Source organism: Coregonus lavaretus (genome assembly GCF_964263955.1).
Source record: "Coregonus lavaretus genome assembly, chromosome: 14".
Lineage (NCBI taxonomy): Eukaryota > Metazoa > Chordata > Actinopteri > Salmoniformes > Salmonidae > Coregonus > Coregonus lavaretus.
Genome location: NC_140001.1, coordinates 39,356,644 through 39,371,444, shown reverse-complemented (window position 1 = coordinate 39,371,444; position 14,801 = coordinate 39,356,644). Strand labels below are relative to the sequence as shown.

The following is a 14,801-nucleotide window of genomic DNA, read 5'->3' as shown; positions in this document are numbered from 1 at the left end:
AAAGGACATCTATTGCTGTTTCCAACATGGCTCCTTTCTGACAAACAGCCCATTTGTTTGGTCTCTGGCCGCCACTCTCCTGAGAAGTCTCACACACACAAAGGCATTCCACACTCCACATTCTGCAGCGCTGGGAAGGCTGATGTGAGACTGATGTGATGTATGAGGGCATTGTGGGGAAACGTGGAAAAGTGGAGCCCATCACTGAGACATCTAAGGCAGGGGAGTGAAGGCTTTCTGGCCCTGAACACCACTCTTACAGAGTTTGATATGGATGACCTTGAGTTAATGACTTCCAAATGAGCACAGTGTGTTTGACAGACAGAGAGGGATGTGTTGATGTTCCATTAGCTCCACATACAGGGTTGGAGGGGTCAGTGTAATGGAAGTCTGTCAGGGTGTTTTCTCCCCTCTACTTTGATAATGAAACTGTTAGATGTGGGGAGGGGTTGGTCTCAGCTGTGTCTCAGTTCGGCTCTCAAAGGAAGCGTGAAGCGGATCGCAGGCTAGGCTACTAGAGGTCAGAAAGGGAGAGGGAGAGGGAGAGGAGTAAAGGAAAACTCACCCTGTCATTTTTCACTGTGTTTAACTCAGATACTGTTGTTAATACTCACATGGGCACAGACACTTTACACACAGTCATTAAAACAAAGGTCAAACTCCAGCTGGGTTGGTCCAACCACACACTTAAACCTCATTCATTCCGGCTCCACCTCTGTGGTCTGACCCCTGACCTTACTCAAGAGAGATCCCTCGACCCTAAAGAGAGGAACGATTCATCTCAGAGGTTAACACACACACAGACAAATGAAGGAAAACATTCATCTGGTAAAGGATCAACAAAGCAGACCAGAGGACTAAAACTAGACCAGTGAGGCCACTGGTAAAGACGCACGAATGCACACACCCTGATCCTGTATTCATTACCATTCCTTGGGATGTGACAACCAACATCAACATAACCATTAATACTGCCAAGAGCCTTCAGTGAACTTAACAAGAACATAGGACTTTGATTTATCACTTGTGTGACAGATATTCTGTTGTGTGGTTGTATATCACAAAACAATGTTAACACAGAAAACAATTAGTTCCCATGGACCTGAAATACACACTGTGCACCACAAGATATTGGTATCCAATTTGAGCATATTTCATTTAATTACTTATAATTTAATTACCGCTACAAAAAATTATATTTTATTCTACTTGAATTGGCAGCTCACTTGATAAAAATACACCTTTAATTGTTTCCCGCTCGCAACGTAATTTCTCAGAAGTGGCTAAAAATACTATTAAAAGGTAAATGAATAGTGACCAATACAAGAAAAGTTAATATAATTAATGGATTTTTCCTGATAACTCAGGAGTGTTTGGAAGAACGTCACTGATATGAACGAGCGTGATAATAGAACGAGCCAGGAGAGGGGAGAGAGGAGAGACGGAACGAGGGAAGAGGTCCTTGGAGTAATCAGAAATGCAACGATTCCAAACTGAAGAATATTTCCAATGGCTGCTGAACGAGACTGAATGAGATGAGGAATCCAAGTCTAAACGCTAATAATTACCACCTCCGATTAGTCAGAGAGAGAACGAGAGGGGGGATGGGGCGAGAGAGAGATAGAAAATGAGGGAGAGAGGTAGAGAGACAGAGAGGGTGAGGGGGTTACTATGGTGCTGGTGTGAGACCAGGGAACTGGAGAGTAAGGTGGCATAAACACAGAAACACACACACACGTGCATGCATACACAATTACTGAACATTTGTCATGGAACTAAGTCTTCTCTTGGTTTACAATGACCTCTTGTTCTAATGAACGGTAACCTCCATGAACACACAGGGATAACTTTCACTTATCTAGCGTGGGTTCACTTCCCCCAATTACCTGCAGGTATGCTAATATGATAATGAATTGTTAGCATCATTATATTTCTCTAAAGCAGCGTGCCGAAGGTCAAAGCAAACAGCTCGGTTGATCGGCCAGACCGTGAAAAGAAATTAATCTGCTGTTTAATCTAATAATGAGGCAGAGCATCAGGCTTCTCCTCTCATTAACACAAGTGTAATTGCATTTGAGGAGGCACACACACCAACATACAAACAGGCAAAGATCAATTCATTACAGGTAGAGAAAGGGAAATAGCAGTACTGAAACATAAAATAGAAAAACACAGAATTACCTGGTAATTGACATTCTCTGTCTGTGTGTCTGTGTGACTGTGTGTTTGTGTGTGTGTCTGTGTGACTGTGTGTCTGTGTCTGTGTGACTGTGTGTCTGTGTGTGTGTGTGTGTGTGTGTCTGTGTGACTGTGTGTGTGTGTGTGTGATATCTTTAACCATGAAGCCCTTCTCATTAGCATGGTAATAGTGAAACAGCAGGGTGTTGTATTAGGGTTCGTCTCATTACACTTTCAGTAGATTTAAAGTTTACTTTGAAAGTTACAAAAACACTCAGACCTGTATTTAAACTGTATTTCAGGAAAGTTGCATGCCCTTCGCAAAAAACACTGTTCAATAATAAAGAATAATAACTTCAATTTCTGAATATAAAAACAGTTTCTACAGAGTACTTACTTTCCTTCGCATTCAGCTAATGTATGTACTTGTTCCACCTTCATTTAGCCAGGTGTTCACAGCCTGCTTGATAGTTTACAAGACCTCAAAAAAAAAAAAAAAAAACATCCACACTGCAGCTTGCATTCATTCACCCGCACCCACAGATAAACGTCGGCCATTTTATGAAGTCTACTCACCCCAGTAAGATGGATGACTCCCAGTGATGTCACAGAACAGCCCATGAAGCCCACAAACTGCAGCTCAGGACAGTGCTCGGCAAACGCCCTCACCGACTTATCAGTCACCTGACAGAGGAGAGAGGGAGAGGAAGGGTTAACATTTAAAAGCATTGGAGCTTTATCAAAGAGAAAGTCGACCAAAACATTTGGAAGCATTTGGAGTTAGCCTCGCGCACCAGCTGTGTGTCTGACAACACTAATATTGGTGTGCCTAGAAGCCTGACACGAACAGTCAGTACTGTATTTAGTAAGTATTTCTGTCTCTGCTTTTTCAACAGAAACATACATTTTCATCATCCAAATAAGTATTTTACACAGCTAAGCGATGAAACACACACACACACACACACTGTGTACTGTAGCAGTCCTGAAGGTCAGAGCCTGGTGTCCTGGTCTTTTGTGTGTGATTAGCTCCATTCTATATTTAATGCCCATCAGATATTCCATCACCACACTCTACCTAACACAGTGTCAACATTCCAAGCCTCTCCTCCCTTTGAAGTTGACTTGAATCGCTGGGAGAGAGAGAGAGAGAGAGAAAGAAGGAATAAAAAGAAAAGGGGGAGAGGTTGAAGGAGTGGGTCAGGCAGATGGGCCGGGGCGTAGAGCTATGATGGATTAGTCCGTCTCCATCCTTCACAGAGGAGGAAATGCAAACAGCTCGTTATGGATTGATGATCAATACGCAGGGAGAACATTGTCCCGGTCCCTCTCACTGTATCAATATGGATTCCACACATAAATTACTCAAAGATCTTCAGAGAGCAACATTGATGCAAATGAGAGCATTTTGCTCTGCTAAGCAGGGTGTATCTGCTCTGTGAAAGATGAGAGCGATCTCTAATATATATCAAACACTTTATCAAACAGGGGGGGGGGGCAAGAGGAGAGAGAGGGGGAGACAGCGAGAGAGAGATTATTGTCCATTTCTCCACTGAGAACACACAGACAAAGAAAACATCAAAAAATGGGGGGAAAAACTCTGCTCTGTGTTCAGTTGGCTTGTTGACTCTTTCCCTGTTCCTCTCTCGTTTAAACCCCAAAACACACACAGGTTCGGTCAATATAAAGAGGATGAAAGAAGGGGACATTAGGGTGAAAAGGGGAGGCTAGGAATAGAAACAGTATCCCTCCAGTGGGTCCTGCATGAACTCCACAGAGGCCGAAGAAAGAGAAGATGGGAAGCACGGGACTGCACACTAACAGATCCATATTATCCCTCTCTAGGTGCAAGACCAACTAACTATACAGTCAAGGCTGAGCTAGAGCAGGAATACAATGGGTTCATATCAGTGCAATGGAAACACAATGTGAGGGAGTGTGTGAGTGTTGGGTTTTACTATCCTTGTGGGGACCAGAAGTCCTTGCCAGTCCCCACAAGAGAAAATGCTATTTTAGGGGTTAGGTTTAGGGTTACAATTAGGGTTAAGGTTCGAATTAGGGTTAGGTTTAGTGGTTTGGGGTTAAGTTTAGGTTAAAGAAAATAGGATTTTGAATGGGAATCAATTGTTTGGTCCCCAGGAAGATAGTAAAACAAACGTGTGTGTGTGTGTGTTTGTGTGTTTTGGGGTTTAGCTCTGGTTGAGCGCTTCTCAGATTACATATAGTGCTGACATTGCTAATAACACAAAATAACAATATCCTTGTTCATTTAATAAAGCCAGATATGCCCTTTGAAACTGGATGTTTTCCATATAAATCAACAAGCTGCTTTGATGTTTATGAGAGCGCATTATGAGGAGGGGAAATGTGAGAGGAGGAACCCATGGGGTTCTGGTATATTGTTCTGCAAAAGACGGCACACACATAATACACATGCACAACAAACACAAATTCTCAAAGACACACACATACACGATCCCAGCTTCCCCACTGTGTTCATATTGAAAAGATGCATAATCTCAGAGACTATTGTGATGCACCCAATGATAATCATTTTCATAATGAAAGATAAAATAATGCAAATAATTGACACTGTTCCAGATGAGATAAGGTTTGGACTGAGCATGGTAAACAGCCTTAGTGTCAGATCTAATGCTAAATCGTAGTAATTTATCCAGCATGCTGTTACCAGTCGGGTTGATGCACTTGGAAAAACAAAACCTCCCCATTTCAGAAGGTTTTAAACGTTGTCGCCCTACTGAACATGACCCAGAAGGTGGCCTTGCAAGGAACACTGGTTGTGTTTACTACTCCAGGGTAAACAGAAGTTTAAAAGGCTATAGGTGGGTCACAGTGGGAAGCAAAGTAAGACTACTGTCTGTGAGAACCTCATCAGTGAAACATGTGACACAAACACACACACAATTTTGCAAACGCACACACAAACACCGAAAACTCTCTCTCAAACACACCCATTTTTCTTAGAAACAAACACACAATTTTAAAAATGTTATTGTAACATACAGTACACGAGATAGGTACAGCGAAATGTGTTGTTTTACAGGTCAGCCATACTAGTACAACGCACCTGAAGCAAATTAAGGTTAAGTGCCTCGCTCAAGGGCACATCGACAGATATTTCATCGTGTCTGCTTGTGTATTCGAACCGCTAGGCTACCTGCCACCCATTTCAAAGCAACACTCTTTCTAATCACATCAGATATGATCAAAGCAAACAGTTTCCTCTTCGTGGTCACTTTAAGGTCAAACACACACACACACACACACTAGCCACACATACTGCTATTTACCTCTGTACTTAACAGCTACTGATCCGAGACTCTCCCATGTTAAATCATTCTGATTCTGATGTCTCTTAAACATCTCATGTGATGCAGCTCTGTCAAAGAGTGACCACCTCAGACTTTATCCTTTTCTGTCTGGATCTCTATCCAGAAACAACATTGATTGGCCAGAAAGCCCCCTCACCTAGTTTCCAGGTCTAAATCAGTATTAATGATAGAAAGCAAGAATGAAAACAAGAAAAAATATATTTATTCTCTCTCCTCCCCTCTCTTTCACTCCGTTCTTTAGGCCGCAGACTCAGTCTCCTTTTCCATACTTTCTTTCCATGTTTCTCTCCGTTGTCTTTTTTCTATCTTAAAGGTTATCAGGGCGAGGGAGAGGAAGATGGAACACCAAGGAGAGCAAGAGACAGAGAGGAGGAGGAAGAGAGAGGAGGCTCATCAGTCTCTGCTTTGCTCAGCCAACATACCATCCATTACTCTTGCTCAGAGTGCAGTTACCTACACATGAAATCAAGCACCTACACCTCAAATAAAGCCAAATGTAAAGCTATCTTCATATATATTATAACTCCAATTTCAAAATTGGGTTGTATAGAAACGCTCCCACCGATGAAAGGACATACAGCTCATGGCAATCAATTTCTATTCAATGATCTGAACGGAAGTCTGGAGTTGGCCAGTGAAACACTATATATATACAAAAGTATGTGGACAACCCTTCAAAATTAGTGGATTCAGCTATTTCAGCCACACCCGATGCTATAAAATCGAGCACACAGCCACGCAATCTCCATAGACAAACATTGGCAGTAGATTGGCCTTACTGAAGAGCTCAGTGACTTTCAACGTGGCACCGTCATAGGATGCCACCTTTCCAACAAGTCAGTTCGTCAAATTTCTGCCCTGCTAGAGCTGCCTCGGTCAACTATAAGTTATGTTATTGAGAAGTGGAAATGTCTAGGAGCAACAACGACTCAGCCGCGAAGTGGTAGGCCACACAAGCTCACAGAACGGGACCGCCGAGTGCTGAAGCGCGTAGCGCGTATAAATGGTCTGTCCTCGGTTGCAACACTCACTACCGAGGCCTCTGGAAGCAACATCAGCACAATAACTGCTCTTCGGGAGCTTCATGAAATGGGTTTCCATGGCCGAGCAGCCCCACACAAGCCTAATATTACCATGCGCAATGCCAAGCGTCGGCTGGAGTGGTGTAAAGCTCGCCGCCATTGGACTCTGGAGCAGTGGCAATGCGTTCTCTGGAATGATGAATCACGCTTCACGCAGCAGTCCAACAGACGAATCTGGGTTTGGCGGATGCCAGGAGAACGTTACTTGCCCCAATGCATAGTGCCAACTGTAAAGTTTGGTGGAGGAGGAATAATGGTCTGGGACTGTTTTTCATGGTTCGAGCTAGACCCCTTAGTTCCAGTAAAGGAAAATCTTAACACCGTATATGGCATACAAAGACATTGTAGATGATTCTGTGCTTCCAACTTTGTGGCAATAGTTTGGGGAAGGCCCTTTCCTGTTTCAGCATGACAATGCCCCCGTGCACAAAGCAAGGTCCATACAGAAATGATTTGTTGAGATCGGTGTAGAAGAACATGACTGGCCTGCACAGAGCCCTGACCTCAACTCCATCGAACACCTTTGGGATGAATTGGAACGCCGACTGCAACCCAGGCCTAATCGCCCAACATCAGTGCCCGACCTCACGAATGCTCTTGTGGCTGAATGGAAGCAAGTCCCAGCAGCAATGTTCCAACATCTAGTGGAAAGCCTTCCCAGAAGAGTGGAGGCTGTTATAGCAGCAAAGCGGGGACCAACTCCATATTAATGCCCATGATTTTGATTTTGGAATGAGATGTTCGACGAGCAGGTGTCCACATACTTCTGGTCATGTAGTGTGTTGCATTCCATTTTAAATATAATTCATTTGTTCTGTGCTCCATATGCGGAATGAGAGAGAGAGAAAGAGAAGGGCAGATGAGGGAGAGAAAGATGGAGATTTTTCCTACTGTATGTTTTCAGATCAGTGCAGATGAGGAAGAGGGGTCAAGAAGAGGTGGTCACTTTAGACTATTGAGATGCACCCAAAGTCTTTTTCTATTGGAAAGTACTCTGCATCCAAGATGGACATGATTTGAACAGCTGGCATATGAAGCAGGTTGGCCTGAAAGCAAACCCTCACTCTGCCAACAGACCATCAGGGAAACATTTTCAGTTTGAGTACCAACAGAATAAAAACCAACATACTGACATGATTCCTAAATGACTGCCTTCTGGACCAAGGCAAACAAATCATGGACAGGCCATGTTCAAACTGTCCATCAGAGCTGTGTGTGTGTGTGTGTGTGTGTGTGTGTGTGTGTGTGTGTGTGTGTGTGTGTGTGTGTGTGTGTGTGTGTGTGTGTGTGTGTTAACTCATAACAGGTGAATGGGAAGAGAGACAGAGAGGAGAATCCTATCCTACCAGAGCGTAACAGGCAGGAGGGCACGGTTTCATACGAACAGTACCGTCCATTAAAGTGGTGTGTGAATGTGTGCGTGCTAGGGAACAGTATCTCTGACCCTTCACTCCTCTTCAAACTCACTCTTTCCTCAGCCTCTCACTCGGAGCTTGATTTAAAAAGATGAAAAGTGCCTAGCTCACAGAGGTCTGAAAGCCTTTCAGGAGGGGATCTGTTTTTTTAATAGTCTCATTCAGAGTCTGAAGGGTTCCGCGTTGTTCCAGTCAGTCCCTGAGCTAGGTTTGGGGAGGAGGTTGCCATTTAGCCAACTGCAGGGGGTGTCGTTGAGAAAATGCTGGGGTAGCAGAGTCTAAAGTGGGCTGTTAAAAACCTGTCGATGGAAGCTCACACAGAGCCTCATGAAGTATTGAACAGGTGCTTCAGCATTATACACATGCACGCACACACATGCACATCCAATCCGGTCGTGCGTGCATGTGTCAGCCCTTTAAAACTCAAACAATACGACTGCTTCTCTTTTACAACCCTGCCTGTGAGAAAACCGACGGAACAAGAGCGGAAACCGTCTATAGTTGCACCAATTGAAACCCAGTCTGTGTCTACATCAGTCCATTTCTGAAGAGGCTTTTATTAAAGCACTCCAAGCAGCTTTATGGCTTCCTGATAACGCTCGTAAACTGATACAGATGCGGGATGTTGAAGTGGGATGATTCTCATCAAAGCTATTTTTCCAGAGCAATCATTTCAGCTCATAAACACTCTCCTAGGATGGATATCTCCTTGTTTATAGTCCCGATGATGGCTCCATGGAAGAGCAGTAACACAAAAAGAGAACTCACATGGACACTTAGCATTGATTTGAAAAGACTGAGGTGGCAAAAAGGTAAATGAATGCTTCCCTATTGTAAGTAAATGGAGTAAATGCAAGCTAGGTCCAATGTAAACGATCTACACTACAGTAATACAAAGACACATGATTCGCATATAGCCTACAGTATAGATTTAAATTGCATATTTGTTTTTTTGTAAACACTGTGAAACACTGTAGGCTACATTTTGTAGAATATATGAATATAGTTTAGCCAGCATACACAGCTCCTGATGAACTGTGAAGTTGTTTGCTGACATTGGCCTGTCTAGAGTATTGCCCCCTGTCACTCACACACACACACACACACACACACACACACACACACACACACACACAGTCATCCCAACACTGAACTGTTTAAATGTTCTAACTTCAACTGCCACTTGAGCTCCGCTAACCCCTCTCAGGGAGGCCGAGGTGTGAACCACACTAAACATCACAACATGTCTGTGTGTGTCTGTGTCTCTGTGTGTGTGTCCCTCTCTGAGAAACGGCGGGGTCCCCTGTGTGGGTGCGCTGACAGGCCAACTAGCAACCCCTCATCTTTCCCTGTTGACGGCTGTGTGTGTGTGTGTGTGTGTGTGTGTGTGTGTGTGTGTGTGTGTGTGTGTGCGACCTGCCAACGTGGGTAGCTGTCCGTGATGACACAACCAATCCTCTGACCACTTGACCACCCACAATGCCCCACTGTGGGCTGGTGGCGTTCAAGGGCTTTGTGTAAACATGAGGACCATGTTTGTTTTCCTCTTTCCCGCTCCATGACTGTTCTCTACTGTTTCAGTTTCTTTGTTCCTCTTCTCTGTACTCTGTCTGTGTCTCTTGTCCGTCTCTGTGCACTAAGGTAACTAACTTTAAGAGGCAGCAGAGCAGGTGGAGAAGGCTGGCTGGTGTTGTGTTGTAAACAGACCAGGGGGACCCCAGGCCCTGTCTGACAGTAAGGTCACACCTTTCACACACCAGGAACAAACACAAACAGTTCACTGAAGAGGCAACAGAACAAAGCTAACTTTGCTTTGAGCACTTTGACTCACCCACAGTTTGACCACTGCTACTGGCACCTCTTTAACTGGACCCCAATGAACCCATAAAGGACTTTAGTTTCAGTGGAACAGATGGAATTACAGTACAACAGAAAAAGTAAGCTAGACCCCCACTTGAAAAAAGCAGTGGAAGTTACTTAGTTACATCAATTTATCATACAGCATAAAAATTGAGATAATTCTATCATATCAAAAATGAAGGGAGGGTTGGGAGCTTGGTGCCTTTTAGAACTGTCTGGAAAAGTTGAAATTCAGCCCAAGATCAATATTTCCACTTTACCCCCTAGTCAATTTCCAAACGTAAAAATCTATGAGATAGCTTCCCCATCTCTCCCTCTTACACACTAGAGATCAACTACCGTCCACTTTGGAACAACGACTCTGGACATAAAAACAGCGTCTTACACTGTAGCTGGGAACAAAGACACACAGAGGGAGATCTGACAATAGCCCATCCTCACACACACACACTCCCATCTCCCTCTATCAATGTCATCAACCCTGACGATACCGGCGTTAGGTAGAATCTGCATGGGCGATCATTACTACGGTGATTGATCCCATGATTCCCCGTGGAGCGTGAATCACAAAGCAAAAATTGCCTGTCATTTGCATGATGCCCTCAGCACTTAGTTTCCTAGGAGATTGTGTGTGTGCATGTGTGTGCGGAAGTGCACGTTAGAATCACAGCAGACACACACACACACACACACACACACACACACACACACACTATCATGGCTTAGAGATGAATATGAGTAGTTCTTGTAGACCTATCCCTGAGGATCAATAGTGCTTTGTAAAGTGTCAAACAGAGGGATATCAAATGCTACTTTGGAAGAAAACCAGCCATATTAGCCCTTATCACAAAGCAGGCTATCATTTCACCACACTGGAGACAAGCACAATCAATGGTGTACTGGAGTTACCCTGCATAGACATCCATTGAAATCCAGGACATCTTACCATCCAACTGCTTAAATTTGGCACAATCAGCCCTCACCTCTCCATTGTAGTATACTGTGATATGCAGCGGATTGTCTGGTGAGTGTTCTGGCACAAAAGCTCTGGTGTGCATCAGCAGGTAGCTGCTATAAATTGGTGGCGCATGGCCCATGGAGTGATTAGTCCCAATAGACCTTATTAATGTAGTGTTTGAATGCATTTTATTCCGACACTCAAAGCTATTTTCCCTGTGCCAACCAACGTATGTTAACACAGAGGGTTGAGTTGAAGAGGATTATCTTATATCTTATAAATAGACCACATATAGAAGTTTCCCAATGTCAAAGTATAGTCCTCGCTAAACCTCTCTATTGGATTGTTTTGTTGACAAGCCTTCAGAATTTACTCCTCCTATCCACATGAATAGCATGTGTGTGTACTTTACGAGCCTTTAGAGAGAGCCACCTCCATTCTCTGTCGACATGAGCAGTGTTTATGGACAAAGAGCTGGCTAGAGCACAGAGCTCTTTAACAACCAACGAGAGATCAAGCTAACAGAGTTGACTTTTCTGTCGGCATGGACATTTCTCAAGCCTCCAACCTTGTACTTCTTTGAGAGGATATTGATCGAGTTTGTGTTGATTAGAAAGGCAGGTCTTTGATGTTAATCTTGGAACTATTACAAGTCTGGCTAACTCTAGACATTGCTAAGACTCTGTATAGCACAGTTAAGCTTTGGGGGGGGAAAGTGTAAACCAATGCAAAATGATGCCATGGCCCATGAAAAACCCATGTAATCTTGGTGTGTGTGTGTGTGTGTGTTCCCCTTTACCCTCTACCTCAAAGACAATAGTCAGTCGAAACATCTAACTTTTATGTTTCCAACACACACACACACAAAATGGTGAAACTTTCCAAATACAATTTTTCTAGCTTGACAGATGACTGAACCAAGTCCGAACGGCAAGTGATTCTATTTTTAAAACGATCTGATCATGGATTTTAAAGAGCTACCATCATTTCCTCGCCACTTCATGATTAAAGTCGCACCCTTACATTCAATTCAAGGAGATTTAAAACTCAGTTGAATAAATAGTGTTACAGTGCAGCACTATATAAATATATATATACACACATATATATATATATATACACACACACACATATGTACACACACACAGTGCATTCGGAAAGTATTCAGATCCCTTGACTTTTCCATATTTTGGTAGGTTACGGCCTTATTCTAAAATTGATTAAATTGTTGTTTTTTTTCCCTCGTCAATCGACACACAATACCCCATAATGACAAAGCAAAAACACGTTTTTAGAAATGTTTGCTAATGTATTAAAAATAAAAAACGGAAATATCACATTTACATAAGTATTCAGACCCTTTACTCAGTACTTTGTTGAAGCACCTTTAGCAGCAATTACAGCCTCGAGTCTTCATGGGTATGACGCTATAAGCTTGGCACACCTGTATTTCTCCCATTCTTCTCTGCAGATCCTCTCAAGCTCTGTCAGGTTGGATGGGGAGCGTCACTGCATAGCTATTATCAGGTCTCTCCAGAGATGTTAGATCAGGTTCAAGTCGGGCTCTGGTTGGGCCACTCAAGGACATTAAGAGACTTGTCCCGAAGCCACTCCTGCGTTGTCTTGGCTGTGTGCTTAGGGTCGTTGTCCTGTTGGAAGCTGAACCTTCGCCCCAGTCTGAGGTCCTGAGCGCTCAGGAGCAGGTTTTCATCAAGGATCCCTCTGTACTTTGCTCCGTTCATCTTTCCCTCAATCCTGACTAGTTTCCCAGTCCCTGCAGCTGAAAAATATCCCCACAGCATGATGCTGCCACCACAATGCTTCACCGTATGGTGCCAGGTTTCCTCCAGGTTTCCTCCAGAAGTGACGCTTGGCATTCAGGCCAAAGAGTTCAATCTTGGATTCATCAGACCAGAGAATCTTGTTTCTCATGGTCTGAGAGTCCTTTAGGTGCCTTTTGGCGAAATTCCTTCGACTTCATGGCTTGGTTTTTGCTCTGACATGCACTGTCAACTGTGGGACCTTATATAGACAGGAGTGTGCCTTTCCAAATCATGTCCAATCAATTGAATTGACCACAGGTGGACTCCAATAACGTTGAAGAAACATCTTAAGGATGATCAATGGAAACAGGATGCACCTGAACTCAATTTTGAGTCTCATAGCAAAGGGTCTGAATACTTATCTCTTTTCTATTTTTTATAAATTTGCTAACATTTCTAAAAACCTGTTTTTGCTTTATCATTATGGGGTAATGTGTGTAGATTGATGAGGAAAACAATTAATTTAATCAATTTTAGAATAAGGCTGTAAAGTAATAAAATGTGGAAAAAGTCAAGGGGGCTGAATACTTTCCGAACGCACTGTGTATGTGTGTGTATATATATATATATATATATATATATATATATATATATATATATATATATATATATATATATATATATATATATATATATATATATATATATATATATATATATATATATATATACACACACATACATATATATATATACACATACATACATACATATATATACATATATATATATACATACATACACACACACACACACACACACACACACACACACACAACAAGTCAAAAGTTTGGACACACCTACTCATTCAAGGGTTTTTCTTTATTTTTACTATATAAAGAAAACCCTTGAATGAGTAGGTGTGTCCAAACTTTTGACTGGTACTATATATATATATATATATATATATATATATATATATATATATATATATATATATATATATATTATAGTACCAGTCATTATAGTACCAGTCAAAAGTATGGACACACCTACTGATTCAAGGGGTTTTCTTTATATTTACTATTTTCCAAATTGTAGAATAATAGTGAAGACATCAAAACTATGAAATAACACATATGGAATCATGTAGTAACCAAACAATAGTTAAACAAATCAAAATATATTTTATATTTGAGATTCTTCAAATAGCCACCCTTTGCCTTGATGACAGCTTTGCACACTCATGGCATTCTCTTAACCAGCTTCACCTGGAATGCTTTTCCAACATATGCTGAGCACTTGTTGGCTGCTTTTCCTTCACTCTGCCGTCCGACTCATCCACAACCATCTCAACAGGGTTGAGGTCGGGGGATTGTGGAGGCCAGGTCATCTGATGCAGCACTCCATCCCTCTCCTTCTTGGTAAAATAGCCCTTACAGAGCCTGGAGGTGTGTTGGGTCATTGTCCTGTTGAAAAACAAATGATAGTCCCACTAAGCCCAAATCAGATGGGATGGCGTATCACTGCAGAATGTTGTGGTAGCCATGCTGGTTAAGTGTGCCTTGAATTCTAAATAAATAACAGTGTCACCAGCAAAGCACCCCCACACCATAACACCTTCTCCTCCATGCTTTACGGTGGGAACTACACATGCAAAGACACGGCGGTTGGAACCAAAAATCTCCAATTTGGACTCCAGACCAAAGGACACATTTCCACTGGTCTAATGTCAATTGCTCGTGTTTCTTGGCCCAAGCAGGTCTCTTCTTATTATTGGTGTCCTTTAGTAGTGGTTTCTTTGCAGAAATTCGACCATGAAGGCCTGATTCCCACAGTCCCCTCTGAACAGTTGATGTTGAGATGTGTCTGTGACTTGAACTCTGTGAAGCATTTATTTGGGCTGCAATTTCTGAGGCTGGTTACTCTAATGAACTTATCCTCTGCAGCAGAGGTAACTCTGGGTCTTCCATTCCTGTGGTGGTCCTCATGAGAGCCAGTTTCATCATAGCGCTTCATGGTTTTTGCGACTGCACTTGAAGAAACTTTCAAAGTTCTTGACATTTTCCGTATTGACTGACCTTCATGTCTTAAAGTAATGATGGACTGTCGTTTCTTTTTGCTTATTTGAGCTGTTCTTGCCATAATATGGACTTGGTCTTTACCAAATAGGGCTATCTTCTGTATACCCC

At 42.6% G+C, this 14,801-nt stretch overlaps 1 protein-coding gene across 2 annotated transcripts in view; it reads right to left on the bottom strand.

Annotated features, from left to right (window-relative positions):
* LOC311141896 (F-box/LRR-repeat protein 17-like) overlaps window positions 1-14,801 on the bottom strand; it is a 334,017-nt gene that overhangs the window by 230,466 nt on the left and 88,750 nt on the right. For both annotated transcript variants that reach the window (XM_084177395.1, XM_084177394.1), the window contains one exon: window positions 2,755-2,862. In XM_084177395.1, coding sequence (XP_084033521.1) covers window positions 2,755-2,862 — 108 coding nt within the window. The remainder of the gene's footprint in view (window positions 1-2,754; window positions 2,863-14,801) is intronic.